This window comes from Zalophus californianus, chromosome 4 (assembly GCF_009762305.2).
Source record: "Zalophus californianus isolate mZalCal1 chromosome 4, mZalCal1.pri.v2, whole genome shotgun sequence".
NCBI lineage: Eukaryota > Metazoa > Chordata > Mammalia > Carnivora > Otariidae > Zalophus > Zalophus californianus.
The window spans coordinates 14346370-14368188 of record NC_045598.1 but is presented as its reverse complement, the minus strand read 5'-3'; the positions used below and the strand labels follow the sequence as shown (position 1 = coordinate 14368188).

General features: G+C 51.9%; 1 protein-coding gene across 8 annotated transcripts in view; it reads left to right on the top strand.

Moving 5' to 3' along the window:
- The window catches only part of TMCO4 (transmembrane and coiled-coil domains 4), an 89042-nt gene that overhangs the window by 48596 nt on the left and 18627 nt on the right, over positions 1-21819 (top strand). For all 8 annotated transcript variants that reach the window (XR_003524250.1, XM_027619613.1, XM_027619586.1 and 5 more), the window contains one exon: positions 1060-1144. Coding sequence is in view for 7 of the 8 variants with exons in the window: in XM_027619613.1 (XP_027475414.1) it covers positions 1060-1144 (85 nt within the window). In the remaining variant the exon portion in view is untranslated. The remainder of the gene's footprint in view (positions 1-1059; positions 1145-21819) is intronic.

The following is a 21819-nucleotide window of genomic DNA, read 5'->3' as shown; positions in this document are numbered from 1 at the left end:
AAGTACCAGGAGCCCAGACTCTGTCGACGTCATGGTCACGCGTCCTGAGCGTTCGGTCTCTCTTTTGGTCCGAGACACATCTGCTGGCACGACCCCCCATCCAAACAGAGGCAGGACAGTGGAGTGGGGGGCATGGAAATCACACCGTTCTTTGCTTCTCATGCCTTGGCCCTCCCGAGCTGCAAGGGAGTCGGAGTGACTTGGTCTCTGGCCGGAGAGCTGTGGGCCAGCCAAACTCAGGAGTTCTGTTAGCAGGGACCAAGGGGCGTGAGTGGGAGTTGGGGGATGACGAGCAGCTGCTGCACACGGTTCCTGCAGGACTGCGCTACTATTTGATCAAGGGTTTCCTGTCGTCGTAGATGGGGGTGAGGGGAGGGAGGGTCAATACGCACGTATTGGCACAGAAACAAGGAAAAGGAAGAGACTGGCGGGACCAGACCCGACCTTTGGAGCTCCTCTGCTCCTGTCCTCTCCTTCCATGGAGAGCTGGTACCCAGATAACCCCCGTAACGCTTCCTCTTAGGAGTTGCCTTTTCTACAAGTTCTTTAGTCAGAAAATCCTTCTCCGTGTCTAACTTACTACCTTCTCTTATTTAAAGCCAACATTTCAGTCCCACCTTCCTCTCTAGAAACAGAATAGTTCTCCCCCCAGGTGCCTCTGCCTCGGTGCCCATCATCACACCCTGGGGTACCTTCTGACTCCTCTCCCTGGCACCCCACTTCACTGTAGTCGTCTGCCACCCAACAGATGCATCCTGTCCCCTGGGCAAGAAGAGACAGTGGCCGGGTAAGGGTTCGAGATGAAAGGGAATCAATCAGCCAGAGGCTGCCCGTCGGCCCTGGAGAAAGCAATTCCAGCAGCAGGTGGATTCCTGCATGAGTGAGGGTCCTGCCTGTCCTGATTAAGACATCGGAACTCTGGGACCAACCAGGGGTAGCAGATGCATGATTCGTTAAACGTGAAGCAAGCGCTAAGGAGTGTGCAAGGGCCGTCCTCATCAGGGCCGATGCTGAACTGGCAAGTGTACCAACCTCCAGACTGTGTCCTGTCTCCTGCAGGGCCGGAGACCTGTCACCTTGATTGGCTTCAGCCTAGGAGCCAGGGTCATCTACTTCTGTCTGCAAGAGATGGCTCAGGAGAAAGGTGAGTCTGGCTTATTGTCACAAATGAAAACCCTTCCCAAGTTCATTCCCCAGGCAGAGGGTTCTGGGCCAGGGATCATGAGCCTTGTGAATGTGTTCCCAGTTCTTGGTGATAGTAGTTAGAAGTTAAAAATAGTTTGAAAATAGACAAAATGGTTAAGTCGTTTGGAAAATGGTTTTATTTTTTCTGTACGTTAATTTGAGTGGATGCGAAACAGTCCTGTAATAATGACATTGGCCTTGGTGTTCTCATGTGCATGTAGTGTTCTTGAGCGGGAGGGAAGGGAATCGGATGAGAAGTCTGAAATTCAGGTGTCAGCAAGGTCACGTTCCCTCTGAAGTTCCTAGGGGACGATCCTTTGTCTCTTCCAGCCTCTGGGGGTGGCCGGCAGTCCCCGGCCCTCCTTGGCTTGTAGATGCATCCCTCCATTCTCTGCCTCTGTCCTCACGTCATCTCTCCGTCCTGTCTTCTCTTCTAAGGACAGTGTCATTGGATTTAGCCCCCCCACCCCCGCAAAGCCAGCATGATCTCATCTCAGGATCCTTAACTTTATTACAGTTGCATAATTCAATTACATCTGAAGATACCTCTTCCTAAGAAGTTCTCATCCACAGGTTCCGGGTGGACATACCTTATGGGGGAACCACCATTCAAGCCAACTAGGGACACCTCTGGATGTGTGTCTTGCCGTCCAGTGACACGCTCTGAGTGTTGGGGCAGTGGAAAGCTTGAGTGCCTTTGCTCAGACCTTGGGTGGGAGAGGTCCCCAGGATGGCATGCCGGTTTGGGACAGATCTGTCAGCGGGGGACAGCTAGCGGAGGGAGGTGCAGAACTTGGGGCCCTGGGAGTGGTGCACGGTCTGCGGGACCCAGACTCACCCCTCTCCTGGGGGAGCACAGCAGCAGCAGACCCCTGAGGCAAGAGAAGGAGCTGACTCAGTGACCCCCCCCCCCCGCCTGGGAGCAGAGGGTGGGCAGCAGAGAGAGCTGGAGTTTGCCCAGCGGTCTCACTGGGGATTTCCTGGAATGCCTCTCTGGGCCTTGGCTTCCCCACTTACAGAACGGAGTTATAATACCCAGCCTGTGTGCTTGTTTTGAGGTGTCCTACATACAGTATTTCTGCACCTTCTAACCAGATTCAGCTCTGGGATGTTTGTTGGCAGCTTATGCTCTCAGAGCTGCTGCCTGCTTGAGGCTAGCCCTGTAGATGGCCCCTGGCCACTCCTCGATCAGCCTGAGTGTGTGACCCGATTGCTGACCCACTGCCGGCAAGTGAGAAGGAGTGGGAATGTTCGCCGTTGGCTGGACCTGAGGGAGCCAGGCGGGGCTGACTGGTGTTATCTTCGGCGTTGGCATCCCCGGAGGGTGTGCGAGAGACCCTGGACCTTAGGGGCCTGATTTATTCCTGTTCTTTTTCTTTTGCTAAAATGTCTCCCCACCTTGGACTGAGAACCAGAGCTGTTTCCTGGTTTCGTGGGCAATGTGTGCCGTCCTTGGCATTTACCATGGAAGGGCCAAACCCCTGTGGGTGAGCCCTGCAGAAGGCCCTGTCATCTTCTCTCTGTCATTTTGGAGAACTGCCCCACCCCACCCTACTCCCTCGTAGCCTTCAACAGCCCCCTTGTCACCCGGTTTTGTCTGCATCACTAAGCATTGGAGAGGTACCTCTGTCCTATTTCCAGTAGCTTTGGGTAATCCGGGACCACTATGCAGAAGGGCCTGGGGAGCCAGCTTGGAGCTGTGTTCACCGGGGAAATCCAGGCTGGGGTCAGAGGTCCGGCAAAAAGCAGCCCGGAAGCAGGGCTGAACCTGGGGCTCTGGTGCAGGTGAGTTTCCACTTCCACCATAGGGAACACCGTACTTTCTGCCTAAGTTCTTCCCCTAACTAGACATCACCAGAGCAGAGCAAGTTAAAAGACATCCCTTACCTGCCTTTCCCACTCTACCTGGTACAAATAATCCACCTGGGACCCTCTAGCCGGCCGGGAGGAACCGCCTCCCACTACGTCTCCCCGCCCTCAGCTGTTTATCCCCTGCAGTAAAGGGCTTTGTCGGACCACAGCGGCACCGTTGACTCCCCCTGCATAACGCCATGTTCTGTGCTCCTGCAACTTTGTACAGATGATAACTGGACTGTCAGAATCTCTCAGGAAAATTAGGGGGATGGCATTTCTCATGCAGGACACAGGACCTTTGTTAAAAATGTGTGGGTTAGAGGCAGGATGGTTTATCAGTCAGCTTTGGCTAAGGTGATGCTGCATAACAAGCTATCCCCCCCCCCCCCCGCAAACTCAGAGGGTAACAACACCAAATAGTTCCATGCTCAGGATCTGCTGTGGTTTGGTGGCTCTAGAACAGGCTCTGTTTCTGGCCACGGGTTGGAGAGGCTTGGCCCCAGGCTGTGGGCTGGGCTCACATCTGCCCCATTTGCGTTTGTCTCCGTGAGCTTGAAGGAGCAGCGGCCCCCCAGGGCATGTTCCTCTCAGGGTAGATCACAGAGTGCCAGAGCCAAGGCAAACCACACGCACACATTTTAGACCTCTGCTCATGCCCCACACGCACACATTTTAGACCTCTGCTCATGCCGTCTTTACTAACATTCTGTATCAGCTGTTTATTGCTGCAAACAACCTCTCCAAACTTAGTGGGCTTAAAACAGCAATGACTGGGCATTTCTCACAGTTCCATGGGTTGACTAGGAAGTTCCTCTCCTCCTCGCGCCTGGGCTCGCTCGTGGGCTTGCTCGTGGGCTCGCGGTCAGAGCTGGAGTGCTTGGAACATGCCAGCCGGGCTCCCTCCCTGACTGGCCACTGGCTGGTGGTCACCTGGCATGCCTCAGTCCTTTCTGGTGGACCACGCATCCTCCAGCAGGCTCGGCTGACATCCTGACATGGTTCTCTCTGGGCAGCGTTTCAAGAGGGCAGGAGTGAATGCCGCAAGACCTCTTAAGGCCAGGTTCCAGAACGTATCACTTCCGCCACATGCTGTTGGTCAAAACAAGTCACAAATAGATCAGATTCAAGGGGGCAGAGGGAAAATGCCTTCTCCGGAATGGGAGGAGGAGCAAAAAGTTTTTGGCAATTTTTAATCTTCTGCACATTCTGTTGGCCTAAGCAAGTGATGGCCAAGCCCCGGGTGGTCAGGGTGGGGCAGCGCGCTCCGCCCACAGTGGTGGGGAGGGGAGCAAATCTTCACCAAAGGGCAATCCAGACTCTGTGCCAGGATAAAGGAAAGCCTAGATTTGCAGTCCGCAGAGACCTGGATCTGAGTCCTGCCTCTGCTCAGCTGGGTCACCGGGGCTGGGGAAGGACAAAGCCTCCCTGGACATCCATATGTCTGTTTGCAACCAGAGGCTAATGTCACATGTGGGCAGCGGCAAAGGCCAGAGGGCATGGAGGTCAGGCACCTGGCCCCATGCTGGGTCCTGGTGAACACGTCCTCTAGCACCTCACTTAGGCCCTCCCTTCTCTGAATCTGCTCATCCCTGGGGGGGCATGGAAGAATTGTTACTCTCTGTGCTGACATCATCTTGCTCTTCCCTAGCCATCTCTTCCTCAATCCAAGCAGCAGACCACCAGCCAGGCTCCTCGTTACCTGGAGTGACATGGTCTTCTAGTAGGACCCATTCTCAGTTCAGAGGAGAAGGGCATGTCTGTGGCTCCAACTAGCATAAATTACACATTAACGTCAGATCACTACTATAAGCCAAGTCTTCAATTTCCCTGCTGAACAAATTGAATTAATTACCATTGACCATTTGGCTGTGACAGTCAGAAGTGAGATCACCCATCAGCTGAATGTGAGGCTGGGAACTGCCAGGAGGGAGGCAGGTGGCCTCTCAGTGGCAGGGCAGGTTGGCAAGACATTGAGGTGTTCCTACAGCTCAGCATTTGGGGGGATGGTTCCCAAGGCAACTTCCTTCCTGCCTCTTTCCTGGTCACTGCTCCCTCCCCTGGGTCTTCATGGCCCACCCATAAGAATTGGGGCTTCGGTATTAGGCAGACCCGGATTTGGGTCCCAGCTTCGCTGCTGACCAGCTGCAGGACCTTGGACAAGTCACTTAACCTCTCTGAACCTCGGCTTGCTCATCTAAATATGGGGCTTGGTACCCATACCTCGAAGGCTGGCCGGGAGACAATGAGATGATGAATGTGAAGTAGCTGCCCTGATGTGGGGACACTCAGTGAGTGTTTCTGCTTCTAAACTCTGATCTGAAAACCTATTCTGCACAGGGAGCTTTGGTGAGTATGGTGTAAAGGACCTTGTCATCTGTGTCCGTTTCCTGGCTCCCAGGTGAGACCAGGAACTCCAGGTGGGCGGGGTCTGTCTGGGCCCCACCCTCTCCCCCTGCACCTGGCATATGTTGGGTGCTCAGGAAGATGGAGGAACTTGACTTGGGGCAAGGGACTCAAGCACACGCTGACGGGCTCTTGCACCAGGTGCAGACTCACTGTGCGCCAGCCACGTACACAAAAGCACTTACGTGCAGGATCTCGTTCGATCTCATAGCGACCCTGGGAGGTAGCCATTCTCCGTGCTTTGAGAACAAGATAACACAGGCCTCCAGGGTAAGCCATGCAAATCCCAAGTGCCAGAGCCAGGCTTCAACCCCAGGGCACCTGGCTCTAGAAGCCTCACTCTCAACCCCTGGCTATACTTTGTGGAGGACCTTGACCTTGAACAGCGGGTAGGGGTCATCCAGTGGGGCTAGAGGAAGGGCATTCCGGAGAGTCAGGCCGGCACAGCGAAGGAGGGGTCTCTTGGTGTTTCTGTAGCTGTGAAAGGGGACCGCGGTAGTACGGCAGGAGATGTTTAGGACAGGAGCCTGGCATAAGTCCTCAATGCCAGGTTAGGCAGCTGGAATGACTTGTTAGATGCTCAGCCTCTAAATCATGGAGGAAATGAGTAGCTGAGTGGGTCCTGTGAAGGGAGTCCGCGTAGGGCAGCCTCTCGTTCACCCACGGGCCTGTGTGCGCACTCGCACGGTCTGACGCTCTTCCCCCCTATGATCTCACGCAGTCCTCCCCAGCAGCCGCATCAGGTTGATGCTGGTGTCGTGCCCATTGTACAGATGAGCAAACTGAAATACGGACGTAGGTAACTTGCCCAAATCACACGGCTAGCGGGTGGCAGAGCAGGCCGTCTGGCCAGAGGCTGTGTGATCTCCACCCCAACGCCCGACCATCTCTCCAAGCCACAGTTCCGTTCTTGCCGGAGCATCTTTCCCGGCACCGGCGTCACTGCTGAGAACCGCCTGTTTACTCGTCAGTCCTGCCGGCCCGCTAACTGTAACCTAGGAGTGCGCAGCAGGACTACCTGGGCCATTCTTTTCCCAAAACATATATGCTGGGGCCCTCCGCAGAAGGGGTCAGTCACCCCCTATCGTGGAAGGAGCTCCCCCGGGCAGCAGTGGTGTGTAGCCCTGGCCAGGAACCACAGCTCCGACGGGGGGCGGGGGGTGCTGCTTCTCTTTCTCATCCCTGCCTCCCGAGCCTGTCACCTGCCCACGTCTGGCACTTACTAGGTACTCGGTGGACCCGTGATGAGTGAACCAAGTGGAGGAATAAGGCCCACCGCGGGTCGGGTGCAGGAGTCTGCATGTCAGCCTCCCCACTCTCGAAGCTCCTTGTAGGGAAGAACCATGCCCTGCTCAGTTTTGTGCCAAGCACAGATGCTCGTAAGTTTTTACAGGAACAACAGAGGCCTTTTTATGTTGGTAGTATAGCTCGTCTGCATTTATAGAGAAAACCTCTGCATGTTATTTTTATTTACTTATTTTAAAGATTTTATTTATTTGAGACAGAGCATGAAAGAGAGAACATGAGCAGGGGAGGGGGGAGTAGGGGCAGAGGGAGAGGGAGAAGCAGACTCCTTCCTGAGCAGGGAGCCCGACGCAGGGCTCGATCCCAGGACCCTGGGATCATGACCTGAACCGAAAGCAGATGCTTAACCGACTGAGCCCCCCAGGCGCCCCTGAACAAGTCTTATTATTCTTGATCGTTCTGAGAGGGCTCTGGTAACTCTCTGCCGTGACCTTGGTCATAGACGCTCCAGGGGGTCTGTCCCTTAGTTAGCCCTGGCTTATTCCCAGCATAGCGGCAGCTGTGTGCACCTCAGTGGGCAATGTGGCCTGTGGCCTGGCAGTCTAGGATGGATGGCTTCTCCCAGGCCCGGGGTGTGCAGGCCACTCTTGGTTAATCTGCTTCATGCCCTTGGCCTTCTCAGCACCTCCACATGGAGGGGCCATCTCTCCAAAGCTGGGCCACAGAGCTCTTCATAACCACCCCCTCCCCCATTTCCTTTTCTCTTTCTGGAGAGTAAGTGAGGGAACTCCTGACAGCTCCCAGAAATGGGAGGCTGAAAACAAAACACACCAACCTGCAAAGGGGAGCTGAAGGGTCCTGAATCCAGAGAACATGACTCCCTGACAGCCCTGGGGGGAGGGTAGGCCGAAGGAGCGGACGGGGACTCTAGCAGCACCTTGCGGGCCACGCTTCTTTAACCCACACCAGAAAGTGAAACAAATAGAAACACGGACACACACGTGCTCACACAAATATGCACCTGCTCAACACACATGCACGTTTACACATACGCCCTCCAGGGAGGCCCTCAAAGCCCGGCTGTGCAGCCCTCGTACCAGCCATCCGGCAAGCCCCTGGCCTCCAGGGCTCCACAGCCTACCCTCCGGTCCCCCATTCAGCAGACCGGGCCCGGCAGGGAGGAGGGGAGCGAGATGCAGGGCTGGGCGGTCACACTGTGACGGGCCACTTCCCCACTGAGAAGCTGCCAGCTTAAGAACCGTGTGCCTGTGGGCTCTGCAGTTAGAGTGTCTGTTGGGAGTCCCAGACCCGGCACTCTGCAAGTCACTTGACTTGTCTCCACTGCACTGATTTCTATGAAACACAGGGGAAAATGATAGTATATCTGGGGCGCCTGGGGCGCACTGTCAGCTAAATGTCCAACTCTTGATTTTGGCTCAGGTCCAGATCTCGGGGTCGTGAGATTGGGCCCCGGGTCAGGCTCTGCACTCAATGGGGAGTCTGATGGAGATTCTCCCTCTCTCTGCCCCTCCTTGCCCATGCACGCACACTCTCTCTCTCACGTAAATAAATCTTTAAAAAAGATTTTCTTGGGGCGCCTGGGTGGTTCAGGCGTTAAGCGTCTGCCTTCGGTTCAGGTCATGATCCCAGGGTCCTGAGATCAAGTCCCACATCGGGCTCCCTGCTCCGCGGGAAGCCTGCTTCTCCCTCTCCCACTCCACCTGCTCGTGTTCCCTCTCTCGCTCTCTCTCTCTGTCAACAAATACATAAAATCTTTTTTTTAAAAAGTGTTTCTTGCAAAAAGGTGTAAACTAGTCAGACTTTGGAAGGCCAGGTTTACCAGATAGCTCACACACATACGCGCGTGGCAGGCTCTTAAAGGGAAAACATATACTCATGAGTCCCAAGGTTACCCGTGTTCATCAGGTTGTACTTGGTAGAAAAGCAGCCGTGTTCTCAGGAGGCTGTGGAAGTCACATGGGGTGTCTGTATCTTCGGACATCGGCGCCCCGGCTGCTGGGGACAGAGCTGTTCTCATGGAGGAGTCAGCAGCTGGTGGGAGGTGCTTGTTCCTTTGCAAACTAGACCTGGCGAGGTAACCTTGTTTCTGCTCTCTCTCAGAGGATACAGCGCGGGCCTGCTTCTGTTTGGGGTGTTGGCCGCGACAGGGCGGGATGCCGTGCTTAGGCCTAATGGCAAAGTGTTACTAACTGATACTCGAGACATCCTCACAAGGCGGGTATTCCTTGTCCCGTTTTATAGAATGGTGGCGAAGGAGGGAGAGACCCAGAGAGCTGAAGGGATTTGCCCAAAGGCAGAGCCGGGAGGTGATAGAGCTGGGATTCCTGCCCAGTACCCAAGCCCTAAGTGGGGGCCATCCTGTTTGGGCGGCCTACTGGTCTCCCTCCCCGACCAGAGGGTGGTCAGCCTCACAGAAGACCTGCCTGTTGGCTTCAGTCTTCCCCAGGACTTGGCCCCTAGGAGGTGCCCAGTACGTGTTAGTAGTTGATTTACGGAAGCCCATGAATGCAGCCAGGAAGTTCACCGTGAGCACTGCCTGCAGAGGACAATGCACAGACCCCCACGACCTGGGCCAGCCTCCCGGTGACCCAGGGCACCTGGGCCCCTCCACTTCCAGACTGCCCAGCAGGCGTGATCCGTCAGCACGCACACACCCTGTGCAATGATCCTGCCCACTCCGAACTGAGACAAAATGTGCACCTGCCAGCAAATGTTTGTGCCTTTGGGCAGGAAATACATGCAGCCAGAATTCCCAGAGATGAACAGGCCCCTTCCGATGGCCCATCTGCCAGCCAACGGGATGAATGTGCTTTGGGAGTGACGGACCCTCCAACCAAGGGTATTTCTGGCTCTGGCAGGTGGCAGGGGTAAGGGAGCAGCACCGGGTGCCAAGAAGAGCCACCGTCCAAGCACTCGCTGAGAGGGTCTGGGCCCCAGATTGTAATGGATTGTTCATTTTTCTCTGTGTTTGCTTTAAAAGGTTTCAAAAATTAAGTAGTTGGAAAGTAAGCCCAATTCAGACTGACTCATGGTAGCAGGCTGAGCCAGGAAATGGCCACGTGAACCAAAAAATCAGTCCTGTTTCAGTTTATTGATGCATTTATTCTCCTCTTCGTTCCAAAAGGATTTGAGGGGAATTAATTAGAGGCATTACACATTGTCTCTGCCTAGTAGCCCTGTCCACGTAGTCAGCGAGACATCTGAGATGCGCCAGCCCTCCTGTCGGCAAATTCATTCCTCAAATAATAGGCTGCTGGGCCTGCTGCACTCTGGGCCCTGGAGTGAGTTCATTAAGTGGGACCTGGCCCCCCCATCCCTGCTCCATCTGTAAGCTGGTGCCACCTGATCAGTTTTCTTGTATCTTCAAGATGCAAGGGATCGTGGCAGCCAAGGCAGATGACATCAAGAAGGAGCACTGGACCTAGATTCTAGAAACCCAAGTTCAAATTCAGGCTCTGCTACTCTGTTACTCTCTGGGTGCTCTGAAGGCAAGTCACTCCACCTCTGAGCTTCAGGCTGATTGGTAAAATAGGGACACTGATGCCTCTCAGGCTGGTTCTGGGATTTAGTAACTTCTGTTTATTGAACACTTAACCACGTACCAGGCACAGCGCTAAGCACTTTGCATAACATACAAACAGCTCTGAGATGTAGGTATTGATATTCCTGTTTTGCCTGTGAAGAGGTTGAAGGCAGGGACTCTGCCATTTCCTTCTCCCCTGTGTCACCAGCCCCTGGAACAGAACCTGGAACAGGGCAGAGGTGCGATCATGTACAAATGGCAGACCCAGGGTTCAACTCTAGCCCCTCCACTAGCCTTTCCATGTAGTGGATGTGACAACACAGTGCTTGCCACGCAGTGGACCCTCAGTAAACAAGAACTCCTTTCTCCCGTCTCCATTAGCTTATCCAGGCGGATGTCTCCGGGCTGTAATGCACACCACTTCTGAGCTTGCCATAAGACAGGAACATCTTTAGATGGCAGCTCCCAGGGGAGGAATGATTCAGCAGAACATGGGATCCATTTGCTGTTTTCATCTAAACTAACAGGGTCTTTCTGCCGGGCTTGGCCACAGATTAGGCCGCTGACTCCCTTGGAAAGGCACTTGCATCCTCTTGGAGATAAAGACACCCTTGATTTTGGCACTTGCCACCTGCTGAAATGCATTTATTCACACAGGGAACCTGGGTTGTCACGGTTGTATGAAGAAGGCAAGGCTTGGAGGGCTTGTCTCACCTGGCCTCTGGGGCTTGACCTCTCTGCTCCACCATCAACCCACAGGGCAGAGCCACCAGCCCCCGGTGCCTACAGATGAGTCCACTTACCATTTGGGGGTCCTCCAGAAATCAGCCTATCTCCCTGGCCTGTCTCTCCTACCACCCCGTCTGGGCATTTGTAGACGTGCTTCCTCCTCCTAACTGTAACGTAGGAGAGTTAACTCTATGAGAAGTTATAGAAGCATCTGCCAATAACTACCCAGAAGGCCACAGTTCTCTGTGCCACAGGGTTAAAATCATGCGCTCAGGGTCGGAGAGCCCTGGGTTCAAATCCTGACTCCACTGCTAACCCTGTGACCCAGTGCAGGTTACATATGTTCTTCAAGCCTTCCTCATGAGTGAGGTGGAACTAATGACACCCACCTCGTGGGGAGATACAGTGAAGATAAAGAAAACGGCACATAGTGGGCACCTTGCACCAGCCTGACACGTAGGAAATGCTTGATCACTGGCTATGATACGGTAGGTGGTTTGAGTGTTGAAAGCATTAGAACATTGGAAGGGCCACTCAACACTCAGTCTGATCACAGTTTGGTGATCCAAGGGCATTTCACAACATCCTTGGGGTCGGTCAGCAAGGGCCTCAGTGCATTCTCCCATCCCATGAACACCAGGAAGTACAGACTTCTACATGCAGGTTCCAAGGGACTGTTCAGAATCCTCTGGTTCAGACCTCCACGCATATAGGATCCCCTTGGCCTCATCCGTCAGAGGTGTCTACCAGCCTCTGCTTAATTGCTTCTGGTGACGGGAAGCTTACTACTCTGCCCCAGGGTGGTTAGGAATTTAGGAACGAGTCAGTTTCATCTGAGCATCAATGGCCTGTGGCCTGGGGGATGTCAGGTTCTGCCCAGGGCATCTGCTAAGGCTGCTCATGTTCAGATGTTGTCCAGGGGGGCTGCTGGCATGGCGACAGAGCCCCAAGCCCTACATGGGTGGCCCACACGTCCCCAGGTCTGCTCCTGGGATTTTCAGAAACATGATTCTGTCTCTTTTGCACCCAGAGCTAATCAGAGTCCCATCAAGCAAACTCACAAGACACAGTGCTGGAACTGAATGCTGATTCATTAGGTCACCAATAATTGTCACCCTCCGATGACAGCAGATGGAGCAGATGTCCATGCTCACTGCCCAAGCTCCTAGGGAAACAGATTATCTGCCAGAATTTCCGTGGTGAACACAGAGCTAGGAAGGGGATGGTCTCTAGGAGTGTTCCTTTTCCTGGCCATGGTCAGCCCTGGTGACCACCCCCCAGTCTCCCAGTCTCGTGGACAGATCCCACCTCTCATGGCCATTCGCAGTTTCCTTCCCTCCCTGGGACTCCCCTCACTCAGAATCTTGTGTAAGTCCGTCCTCTGTGTGAGTCCCGGTTGATAAGCGTGGAAGAATCCAGACGCTGTGTAGAGAAGGTGCACTCCCATGGGGGTTGGGTGGATTCCAACCAGGGAAGAAAACACCGCAAGTCCCATTGATTTACATATTAATTAACCATCTCAGTTCACAGCATTCTGTAATGGAAACTGTTGGGGTTTTTCCTTGTAGCTAAGATGCCCACGATCATCCAGCCTGCTTAGCCAGTTTTTGTCAAACTGCCGTCTTGTAAAACATGGCCTGGCCTGTTTTGCAACAGAAGATAAAAAGTTCCCACCTGTGGGTCAGTGTGTCCCCCATACTTGGCGTTTTAATGACAGGGTCTGAGATTTGGGGCTCCTGCCCCTGCCACCCCAGCATGGAATGTCCCCATGTGAACTCTGAGCTTTCAGGTCTCTAGAATGTTCTTCATTATTGTTTATTTCTTCCATCTTTTGTTCACTCATTTTCTCAAACGTCCATTTATTAATTTTTGCAAAGCCCCATCTCCTTCCTCAAAGGACTCACAGGACTTCTCAGGGAATACAGCCTCAAATGCAACAGCTTAAGGATAAATGTAGACATGAGGAGCAGAAGGAACACTTGTGTGAGTAGAGGCCTGAGCCAATTGGGAAGCTCAGATGCAGAAGAGCAGGGCCTGGAGCAGAAGGAGCTCGGACCCCGCAGCCAGGCCTGGATCCGAATTCCAGCTCTGCCGCTCACTAGCCCCGCAAACAGGTGCATGCACTTAGTCCCTGTGCCTCAGTCTCCTCGCCTGTGAAATGGGTCTAGTAGTACTTTCTTCAGAGGCTGAGCAAGGGGGATAATATATGTAAGCACTCAGCAGAATGGCTGGCAAGTAGCATTCAGCAGCCACTAGGTTTGTCACTGTTCCTGTTATTATATGTTCTCCTGTGATTACCCAGTTGCGATAACTGAGCTGTGAATTTTGCTATTAGCTTCCTAGCAAGCAAAGTTGTGGAAAGCCACGACTGCAGATTTCTCACTTCCGGGAGGGAGCGTGGAGATGCCAGCTCCATGGGTAGCGAGACGCTCTGTTTCTCCCTGACTTATTCTGTCCGAGAGCACACCCTTGCCTTTTAGGAGCTGAGTGCTCAGGTTCAGAGCCTCAAACATCTCTGCCTTTGGTTAGCTAGAAAGGTCTCTACTGGAAGTTACAAACCTGGAACCGCGAGGACAATGTCGTGGTTGGGAATGATCTCCCCAGGGTGCCTCCTAGTTATCAGGAAGGTTGGCGCAGGGGCTTCTTTGGAAACTCAGACGGGAGGTGATGATCTCTTGAGCTGTCATGAGCAGCCGGGTATTGAGGAGACTGCTAATCAGGTGACAAGTCCCCGGTTGCATTTCCATTTTGGGTGATTTTACATTTTGTCATTTAGCGGTTGCTGGAAATTGCAGGGACCGTGGTTGAGCCTGGATCACAGGCTCAGACAACAGTGGAAAGCATGGTTTTTAGTTCACCCTGCCACACTCTCCTGAAGTTTGAGAGAGAACAACTGCTCATCTCCAAAACAAGAAACCATCTTTCCAAGGTGGAGAGTAGGGAAGGGAGCTGATATTCGTGGAGCACCAGCTATGTGCCGGGCGGGAAGAGGACCCCTCTTGATCTTGGAAGGTGTGGGCATTATTACAACTGGAAGCAGGTGTTACATTTTCCATTTCACCGATGGGAAGCCAGAAGCCCAGAGAGGTTAAGCGACTTGTCCAAGGACACACAGCTAGTAATCTGGGATTACACACAGCACATCTGGGATGCTAACGCGGGTGCATCTGACTCCAAACCATCTCCTGTGAACCCTTCTCTTATGCTGCATCTCATGATAAGCTTGCTGCCCTCAAGTTGCCTATAATCTAGTTAGAATAGATACCAGCCTTAGAACATAAATAACAGTAGCAAATGCTGCATTGCATGGGCCTCGACATGAAGCAGCTCAAAGGAGAGAGAGCCTTTCCTTCCAGGAGGCAGGGATGGCTTCAGGGAGGTGGTGGCAAGCCTGGAAGAAAAGGTGAGCCTTGACAAGCTGGGAGGAAGACAGGATGCCTCTGAGCCCAGGACTGGCAATAGCAAAGATCCAGAGGGAGGAAGGTGAACAGTCTGGGGAGGGCAGGCAACAGGAGCCCAGGTTTCTCTGGGAAGTTGGGAAAAGTAAGGTTGGAGAGGTGAGCAGGGTCCAGAACTCAGGGGCCTGATCTGTCGATGGAACGCAGAGACCCGGATGCAGGTGCTGCCTTGAGTCTTTGATATGAGCACCTCTTTCCCTTGCTGTGTTTGTTTATCCACCGGTCAGCAGAGACCTGCTGAGAGGACCTACCGTGCGTCAGGACCTGCGCAGGGCTCAGGGGACAGAGGTCAGCCAGACTCCCTGGGGAGGACTCGGAAGGGGGACCTCCCTGCCAACCACATCCCCTCCCCGTCCTTCGGCATCCCCACCTGCGGCTGCACCTGCCCACCCATCTGCATGTCCTGGGGGCCTCTCTTCTCACTCTGCTTCCCCAGGGCTGGGGCTGGGTGAGCCGCATCGCACGAAAAAACCAGCTGACCGAGTGCCCTTCCCACGTGGTGTCATCAGCCGTCACAACCAGCCTGGGAGGGAGGGCCTTGCTATCCGGTGCTCAAGAGAATAGGCTCAGAGAGCCCGGGGAACTTGTCCACAGTCACACAGATGTAAGTGAAGACTCCCACAGCAGGCCTCTCTCTACCGCCCACAGGGACCCTCGACTGGTCCCTTTCATTTTTAAAGATTGAAAGAGAGCATGAATGGGGAAAGGGGCAGAGGGAGAGAATCCTCAAGCAGACGCCCCACTGAGCGCGGAACCTAGGTCGGGACTCGATCTCACGATCCTGAGATCATGACCAGAGCTGAAACTAAGAGTTGGACGCTTAACTGACTGCGCCCCCCAGAAGCACCCCGCCCTTTAATTTTTTAGCTGAGCGTTTACACAACCTGCCCCGACTGCACAGCTGGTAAAGGCAGAACCAGGGCCAGACCCCTCTTCTTATGGCTCCTCTCAGGGGTCCCTGGGGGAACAGGTGCTCTGCAGTGTGGTCAGCCCACCCCCTGGCAGAGCGCCCTCACCCTCTCTAACCTGAATGGCATTCCAGGAAGGCCCTAGCGTAGTGCCAGGCCCTGGAGACCGCTGGTGGTCGCCACAGCACCACCTTGTGGTGGGAAAGGGCTCCTCCAAGCCCAGCGCAGGCTGGTTTTCAGCGAGTGGTACCTGGGGAGGGTCTACAGACTGCCCTTATTGAGGGCTTGTGCGGAGCCGAGAAGCTGCTCCTGCTTCCTGAGAAATTCCCATGCACCCAGTTACAGCCTTCTTGTTTGCATTTATTAGGCACCAAAGATACAGAGAGGGGAAGGGACTGATATTTATCGAATCCCCGCTATAACAGGTGTTTCCAGACCTCATCCCCTGGAACCTTCCCAGCAGCCCCGCAAGTTAGGGATTCTTGGGCCATTTCCAGATGAGGACACAGAGAGGTGCCCTCTGGTCTGACTCCCAGCTAGGCAGCGCAGGGCCAGCCTCAGACCCCTGCTTACACATCTCCAAGCAAAAGCTCTGCCCATCACAACTGCCCAAAGTGTGCTCCATTTCAGTGACCTCATGTTTTTGCAGATGAAAATCAGGAGGAGGGGCGCCTGGGTGGCTCAGTTGGTTAATCGACTGCCTTCGGCTCAGGTCATGATCCTGGAGTCCCGGGATCGAGTCCCACATCGGGCTCCCTGCTGAGCAGGGAGTCTGCTTCTCCCTGTGAACCTCTTGCCTCTCATGCTCGCTATCATTCTCTCTCTCTCTCAAATAAATAAATAAAATCTTTAAAAAAAAAAAAAAGAAAAAAAGAAAAAAAGAAATCAGGAGGAAATGGTCTGATAAAGAATTTCTTATAAGAAAATACAAAGAAAAATTGGATCTTTTTTGAAAATGACCGAAACTCTATAAAAGCTGTGTGGCGCATTTTAAAAATGAAAGGAATTCAGGTGGGGTTATTTTTGAGAATTCCACAGCATCCCAGAGGACACAGCAGGCCCCTGACGGTGAGAGACCCAAGTGGAGAAAGTCATTGCCAGAGAGATGGAAGAGCAAAGGCTAAGTTCATGATGTGTCCACCGGTGACCTGGGCTTAGGCCCAGAGGTCCATGAATGCACACTCATGCTCACAGGGACATTCAGAGATGCTGGCTGCTGCTGGACCTTGGCCGTTCCACAATTCTGGGGCTCTGCCATTTGGCGGGGCCGCTCATGCAAAGAGATGGCGGAGTTTGTCCTACAGATTTATTACCACCAGCAGGTTGATCATGCTCTTGCCCTGACTGTCCCTCGCCAGCAATCACTGCACCATCCATTTCGAGTGGAATAAAGAGTTGTAAAGCAGCACTCCCCAAATTAAAGGAAATCATTCAGATGAGAAACAAGGAGGAAGCAGAAAATGAGAGCCGTAAGCACATTCCCTGGCTGGAGGGAGGAAAAAAAATATATCTCTTGGGGGAATTCAGAGACACAGGACCATGCCTCACTTGGATTTAGGGTTAAGATGTTTATCACCTCAGGCTCCGGAATCCCCCAAGTCAAACAACTGACACCAGACTACTCGGAGAAAATAGGTCCTCAATCCAGGCCACACAGATGGATCCCATATAAGACCAGCTTTAAAAACGAGCTCATAATCCAGACTTCTAAAAACAAAGTTAAAAACCCACCACCTGGAAAAGTTACAGAAACAACAAGCATCAGGGATAGACCCTCAATCTTTAAGAACCATCTGAAGGATCCCCCCTAAAAAAAAAAGTAGGTTTACAATTATTAAAGACTTAAATTGAAACATATCAATAAGTTGAAAGTAGAAGACACGGGAAAAAAACAGGGAGATTTGAAAATAAGTCAAATTGAAACTTGTAGAAGTGAAAAAAAAAAAGTCATTGGGATGAAAACTTTCATGGATTGGGTTAAATGGTAGATTAGACAAAGGGAGAAAGAGAGATCATGAATCGGAAGATTGATGTGAAGAAATTACTCACAGTGGGGGCGCCTGGGTGGCTCAGTCGTCAAGCGTCTGCCTTCGACTCAGGTCATGATCCCAGGGTCCCGGGCTCCCTACTCAGCGGAAAGCCTGCCTCTCCCTCCCCCACCCCTGCTTATGTTCCTTCTCTTGCTGTGTCTCTCTCTGTCAAAATAAATAAATAAAATCTTTAAAAAAAGAAAGAAAAAAGAAAGAAAGAAAGGAAGGAAGGAAGGAAGGAAGAAGGAAGAAAGGAAAGAAAGAAAGAAAGAAAGAAAAGAAGAAAGAAAAGAAAGAAAGAGAAAGAAAGAAAAGAAAGAAAGAAAAAGAAAGAAAGAAAAGAAAGAAAGAAGGAAGGAAGGAAGGAAGAAGGAAGGAAGGAAGAGAAAGAAAGAAAGAAAGAGAGAGAGAGAGAAAGAAGGAAGGAAGAAAGAAAGAAAGAAAAAGAAAGAAAGAAAGAAGAAGAAAGAAAGAAAGAAAGAAAGAAAGAAAAAGAAAGAAAGAAAGAAAGAAAAGAAAGAAAGAAAAGAAAGAAAGAAAGAAAAGAAAGAAAGAAGAAAGAAAAAGAAAGAAAGAAAGAAGAAAGAAAAGAAGAAAGAAAGAAAAAAGAAGAAGAGAAGAAAGAAAGAAATTACCCACGATGCACCAGGGAGAGGTAAGGAGCCAGGACATGGAGAGAAGTTCAGAGCTTAATGGTTGCTCATATCAGTTCCAAAAGAAGACAGTGGGAGAGAGAGATACAGTTTATTGACTGAGCATTTTCCAGAACTGATTCCGAGATTCAAGGAGCATGAGTCTTGAGTAGGAGAACTATTTTATACACACCCATCATAGCGAGATTGTAGAACTGCCCGGAAAGCTCAACTAGACTGATGAGACTTCTCAAAACAGTAGAAGCCAGAGGAAAAGAAAAAGAACGGTCGATCTAAAATTCTATGTGTGGTGAAACTATCGTTCAGATAAAGGACAAAATACAGTTATTTTTAAACTGAGCAAGTTTACTTCTAACAGGACCTTTGCTGCAATAACCACCAAGGATCTACTTCAAAAAGCAGTGGATGGGGCTCCTGGCTGGCTCAGTCGGTGGAGCGAGCGACCTTGATCTCGGGGTTGTGAGTTCAAGCCCCACATTGGTGTAGAGATTACTTAAAAATAAAATCTTAAAAACGACAACAAAAGGAAAGGCAGTGTCGTTTACTGTGACAATATAGAGAAACTCTAGCACGGTGCCCAGAACCCGGGACCATATTTCTCCTCTTAAGCAGTATCTGTTCACCACTTGGTTTGGCGGATGTACCAGAGATGACCAAACAAGAGGTCACATACCCTGGGCCTGGTGCACACATCAGGATGTTAACCTTTTAGCAAATTTTAACCTGCTAATGTGTCTCCTGAATCAGCCAAATTGGAAATGCTCATCTTGGCAGGTTGTGTGTGTTCTGTATTTAAAATACAATTTTGGAAGATGTCACGGTTGTCCATAAACATAGTTCGGTTCAAGGTTCTATTTGATAGCCAAGGGGAAAGGAACAGGAAGGTAGGAGAGAACGTGTAGGAATAATCAAATGTCAGGACGCCACTTACTGTGTGAACGGGGACAAACTGCTTAGTGTGTCTGAGGCGTGCTTTTCCCATCCTAGAATGGGAGTAGTCCCGCTTACCTCCTGGGATCCTCATGAAGAGTTATGAAATAATATGCATAGAAAGCACTTAGCCTCTCCCAAAGTAAGCTGTGATGACAATAATGATGATAAAGAAACGAAGAAGGGGGGTTATAAAATCGAATTCTAGAATTTTATTTACAGGGGGGAAAGAAAACAGAAAACCTTTGCTGCAAGATCTCTCCCTTCAATTTCATTCCCAGCCCCTACGAAGTTGGACCAACATTACCACCCCCGATGTCTGCAAAATAAACCCAAGGCAGGGGCACCTGGGTAGCTCAGTCGGTTAAGTGTCTGCCTTCGGCTCAGGTCATGGTCCCAGGGTCCTGGGATCGAGCCCCGCATCAGGCTCCCTGCTCAGCGGGGAGCCTGCTTCTCCCTCTCCCACTCCCCCTGCTTGTGTTCCCTCTCTCGCTGTGTCTCTCTCTCTCTCTCAAATAAATAAAATCTTAAAAAAAAATAAACCCAAGGCAAAAGAGCTTGTGGATAAGCTCACACAGATACATTTCAGCCGCCTGGCCCTTGAATTCCTAAGTTCCCACTTGGCTGAAAACGATTTCTGAGTCACCACTAGATACCAGCTGACATGCAGAACAGACTGCCGTTCGGTCACCTGGCCCTTTCATCTCCGTGATAGCAGACTTCACGTTGGACGTGATTTATGTCCCTCACATGGAACTGCACTCACCAGTTGCCTTGTCCTCAGACAGACCAGGCTTTTGTCCCCCGGATGAGAGCAAGGAGAGGTCAGGCATGCAGATGAATGTCCAGGGTCCTGGGATGCTGGTGCCGGCCTCATCACTTTGCATGGCCCAGTCAAAGAGACAGGAATCGAAGGCGGCGGGGGTGGGGGGGGTGAGGGGTGGATAAAGCCTTACTCATTCCCTCAGGAATTCATCCCAGATCCTTACAGTCTATCCAGACGGGCTCCCTGAGGTGATTCTTTCCAGTGTGAACCTCATTCTTGTGGGGGGGATGGGGGATAGTCAGAGCCTCCCTTTCTCCAGCCCCCTTCCTGCCCAGCCTCCCTCCCTCTCTGGCTGCCTCTGTCCGTGTGCTTAGCGTGTGTGTGTGTATTTGGAGCGGATTTTGTTTCTGTTAGATGCAGTGCATATCATTTCCTTCAAGGTTTGTTTTCTGGACCCGCAGTCAAGAGATAATTTCCTCCTTCATTTCCCGCCTTATCGCTCCCTGCACACATGACCCCCTGCCAGGAGGGAGAAAATGCTGCTTTTTTAGCTTCTCAAGTTTGAGATCCTTTGGTCTTTGCAGGCCAGGGGAATCTCATTATTGACAACGTGATAGGCATGTGGGAGTGTGTGATGTCACCTTTCCAGCCGTTTGATGAGATTTCTGTGAACTCCTAGAGGGGGTTGTTTGGAAATACCTGGAAAGCTCTGGACAAGCCTGCCTCACTTGAAGAAAGCCCACTGTTATGGACAAGACACAATGACAAAGGGGTCGTTCCCAGTGACAAAGGGTCCCCTTACTGTACAGAAAGATTCTCCACAGGGCTCTTTGGAAGAACCGACCCTACTTGGTATGTTGTAAGAATATTTAGTTTCACAAAAACTTAATTTGTATACAGTTTTCAAGGCCAACGCTATAGTGTAAACAGAACTCTGCCGTCATACAGAAGCTGTCTATCCTCAGCTCTCGATTTTTTTTACAAGAGGGAGAGAGGAGGGGGAGGGGCAGAGAGAGAGAGAGAGAGAGACTCTCAGACTCCCCGCCCAGCACCAAGCCCGACCCGGGGCTCGATCTCATGACCCTGAGACCATGACCTGAGCCGAAATCAAGAGTCAGACGCTTTCCCGACTGAGCCCTCCAGGTGCCCCCAGCTCTTGATTTTTTTTTTTTTTTTTGAAAAGCTAAGACCATCTTCAGAGGGTCAGGTGGTAAAAGGGTCCTGTCAGGCATGCAGTGGGAACTGTGGGAAGCGTGAGGAGCGTGCTGGACAAGACATACACTGATTTATCTAGATTCTGCTTGACGGAAGTGAGGACCCATAACTCGGCAACAGGAGCATTCTTTTTTTTTTTTTTAAGATTTTTTATTTATTTGACAGAGACACAGTGAGAGAGGGAACACAAGCAGGGGGAGTGGGAGAGGGAGAAGCAGGCTTCCCGCGGAGCAGGGAGCCCGATGCGGGGCTCGATCCCAGGACCCTGGGATCATGACCTGAGCCGAAGGCAGACGCTTAACAACTGAACCGCTCAGGCACCCCCAACAGGAGCATTCTTAATTCGACTGAACTGCACGCTTAAAGATGGTTAGATGGTAAATTTTGTTATGTGCATTTTATCACAATTTAAAATTTTGTTTAAAGAAAAGTAAGGGAGGAAGTGTTGAACCCTGGTTTAGAGCTCTTCGGCTGCTTCTCTGCAGAGGTTCCGCTCATTGCTGCCACCTACCAGACAGGTAGGTCTGGTAGGTCTCTGCTGAGCCGCGGCAGTGCGTGGGCTAGCGGCCGGCTAGAAGCAGCTGTGTCTCTGTCAGTGGCCGGGCAGTCTCCAAAGACAAACACACGGCCTCACGCCGGCCCTGGAGAATCAATATTCTTTTATTCTATCTGCCAGATGAGGCAGCCGAGAACCCACATGATTGAATAACTGACCTCTCTTCAGACCGCGGTGATGCGGGGATTCGAACCCAGGTTTCTCTCATGCCATAGGCCAGGCCGCTTCCCCGGGGCCCGTGATGCCCAGCCTTCTCGAGCACGTGAGCCCTTTCTAATGGCAGACGTCTTCACAGACCTGCCTCTGGCAGCCGTCCCATTTTCAGGGTCTCCTGGTTGAAAAG